The following is a 2739-nucleotide window of genomic DNA, read 5'->3' on the forward strand; positions in this document are numbered from 1 at the left end:
CTTGTCCTGCTGTGCTGTGTGGCTATTAGAGAGCACACCCATAACTTGTCCTGTATCTGGTGCTGTGCTGTGTGGTGGCACACCCATAACTTATCCTTTATCTCGTGCAGCAGCCAATAGTTTTTCATTAAAAAAAAACAACCATTAGAGAGCACACCCATCACTATCTCGTGCTATGATGTGTGGCACAGCACACCCCACCCATAACTTATCCTTTTATCTCGTGCTATGATGTGTGGCACAGCACACCCCACCCATAACTTATCCTTTTATCTCGTGCAGCAGCCAGCCAGTGGGTAATTTTTTTTTTCCCTTTACACTAAGGGAAAATCCTACCTATTATTATTATTATCATTAGAGAGCACACACTACCGACATCGACATGGCGGCTCGCGAAGTTCCTCCCACCATCGACATCCAGGGCTTGTTAGGCGACGGGCGCAGCGCTGTGCTGCAGGAGCTTTCCCGTGCGTGCGAGGAGTGGGGCTGCTTCCAGGTATAACACTACCTCCTTATTTACGTCAAGCAGCATATATTTTGTTGAGAGGGAGGTATTCGCTTGATTGATTTATTAATCAGTCAGTATCGTCGTATGATAATAATGAGCAGGTGGTGCATCACGGGGTGCCCGATCGCGTGATCGAGGGCATGTGGGTGGCCGCTCGGAAGTTCTACGAGCAGCCGGCCGAGGCCAAGCGGGCTTTCACAACGACGAGGCGGGACGATGGCATGAACTTCATGAGCAACGAGCTCACAGAGGCCACCAACTGGCTGGAAATCGTGAAGGTGCGCCGCCGCCCGGGCATCTGCGACGGCTTCCAAGACGCCCGTGAAATCTTCGGGTAGTGCCTTGAACTGTTATTAGGGGTCATTAATTGAGGATTACTTTTGTTTAATAAGGTCGACATTATGCTAGTTAACACTTTGGGTTGATCCGATCATTGCACAAAACATAGAGCTCACTTGCTATAAAAGCAAAGCTCACCATTCTTTTCGGATCTTTGAATAAGGAAATGTATGACCAATGTGGGTCTTGTTTGGATGGTTATGTGTGTAGGGAAAGCCTTCTCGACTTTGGGCATGATCTACAAAAGCTTGGCAATGATTTGTACGATGATGTGTTCGAGAGCCTTATTGGGAAGGAAAGCATGGATAACCACAAAAGCAAAAAAGGGCTTCCCACAATTGAGAGAGTAGTCCTCACCCTCAACTTTTACCCTCCGTGCTTGGACCCCAATGCTGCTACTATCGGCTTCAAAGAGCACACGGACGTGGGCACTCTTACCTGCCTCTTACAAGATGAGGTTGGCGGCTTACAAGTGCAGTCCCCATCTGGTGAATGGGTTGAACTCAAGTATCGACCCAACGTTTTTGTGGTTCTCTTGGCGGATCAAATGGAGGTTTGTGACATCTTCAACCTATGTTATAACCACCTCTCTTAGGATATATATACGATATATTACGGTAGCTCAAAGATATTGGGAGCAAGGAGTGCAGATCAATACTCCCCCTCCTCTTCCCCAAACAACAGGCGCATGGGATCAATACTCCCTTCCCCTCCCCTTTGCCAACAACCACCCCCACCCCCCTCCCCACCCAACAATTGGATTAAAAAGAAACGAACCTCACGTAATGTGTGAGATATTTATATATTACACTAATCCCTCCCTTCTTCCAAAGGAGTAGGATATAAAGAAATGTACCTTCCCTAAATACAAAAAAAATAAAAATAATTAAAAGGTCTTACAGGTGTCACCTTGCTGCTGCAGATCTTGACAAATGGACGGTATAGATCCTCTCCCCATCGTGTCGTCATAGCTAATCCAAAAAAGTTACGGATCTCTCTTCCCTTTACATTTGGACCTCCAGAGGAAGAATTTATTGCTCCTATTCCTGAGCTCATTAACCATGATTACCCATGCATGTACCAAGGAGCCACTTTCAAAGAGTACATGATGCGCTACTTCGATACAAGTCTACCGAACCATAAGAAAGGCCTTGAATTTGCCAAGGCTCTTCTGGAGAGATCAATGAATGAAATGGAACAATAATTATCTTGATTTATTAGTTATGTTCATTTTTCTTTGGACTTATATGGAGTATTTATTTGGCCTTTGTGTTCACTACAAGGGATCGGGCTCATACCCGCGCTCCTAGCCGCGGAAAATGACTTGTGGAAAAAAAGTAACGGGCCCATGTATCAGCGCGTGTATCATCACGACCAGAGATATACGTGTAAACGCGTGTATCATCACGACCAGAGACATACGTGTAAACGCGTGTGTATAGAAGCAATCAGACGCGCTCATATGAGGACATATACACGCATTTTGTCAGTTTAGCTACGCTTAGATGCGCTGATACGAGGGCGTATACACGCGTTTTGTCAGTTTAGCTACGCTTATACACGTACATTTCACAGAGTATCCGCATATAAACATGCAATTTTTACAGATGAGCTCACATCGGTATACATGTCCGATGAGTAGTGCTCATGTCCAGTAGGAGCAGTGGCGGCGAGTAGATCATCAGTGGTGGCAGGATCATCAGCAGGTGTAGCAGCAGCTTGTGCACTTGTTCAAGTAATATATAGTATATAAGTATATATATATGTAATTCAATAAACCAAAATCATTCGTTTAAAGTTTTCAAGTACATGTCGACCGTATGGTCTCATGGCCATCTCAAACTGTGCGTCCGTAATACGTCCCTTGGCGCTGAAGAGGGCCCACGTGTCAC

General features: G+C 45.6%; 1 protein-coding gene across 1 annotated transcript; it reads left to right on the forward strand.

Annotated features, from left to right (window-relative positions):
- The first annotated feature begins 612 nt into the window (after positions 1–612).
- On the forward strand, positions 613–2051 carry LOC147632470 (feruloyl CoA ortho-hydroxylase 1-like). Its single transcript, XM_086806986.1, has 2 exons — positions 613–1400; positions 1770–2051. The coding sequence occupies exons 1-2, from the start codon at positions 1014–1016 to the stop codon at positions 2049–2051; spliced, it is 669 nt and encodes a 222-aa protein (XP_086663112.1). The 5' UTR covers positions 613–1013.
- The last annotated feature ends 688 nt before the right edge of the window (positions 2052–2739 follow it).

The sequence above is a fragment of the Cibotium barometz genome, chromosome 13 (assembly GCF_041138505.1).
Source record: "Cibotium barometz isolate CiBa-2024 chromosome 13, ASM4113850v1, whole genome shotgun sequence".
In the NCBI taxonomy this organism is placed as follows: domain Eukaryota; kingdom Viridiplantae; phylum Streptophyta; class Polypodiopsida; order Cyatheales; family Cibotiaceae; genus Cibotium; species Cibotium barometz.

Coding starts and splice junctions, on each gene's coding strand:
- LOC147632470 (XM_086806986.1), top strand. CDS start 1,014: ATGTATGACCAATGTGGGTCTTGTTTGGATGGTTATGTGTGTAGGGAA. Junction 1,401..1,769: donor TCTTGGCGGATCAAATGGAG/GTTTGTGACATC, acceptor TTGCTGCTGCAG/ATCTTGACAAATGGACGGTA.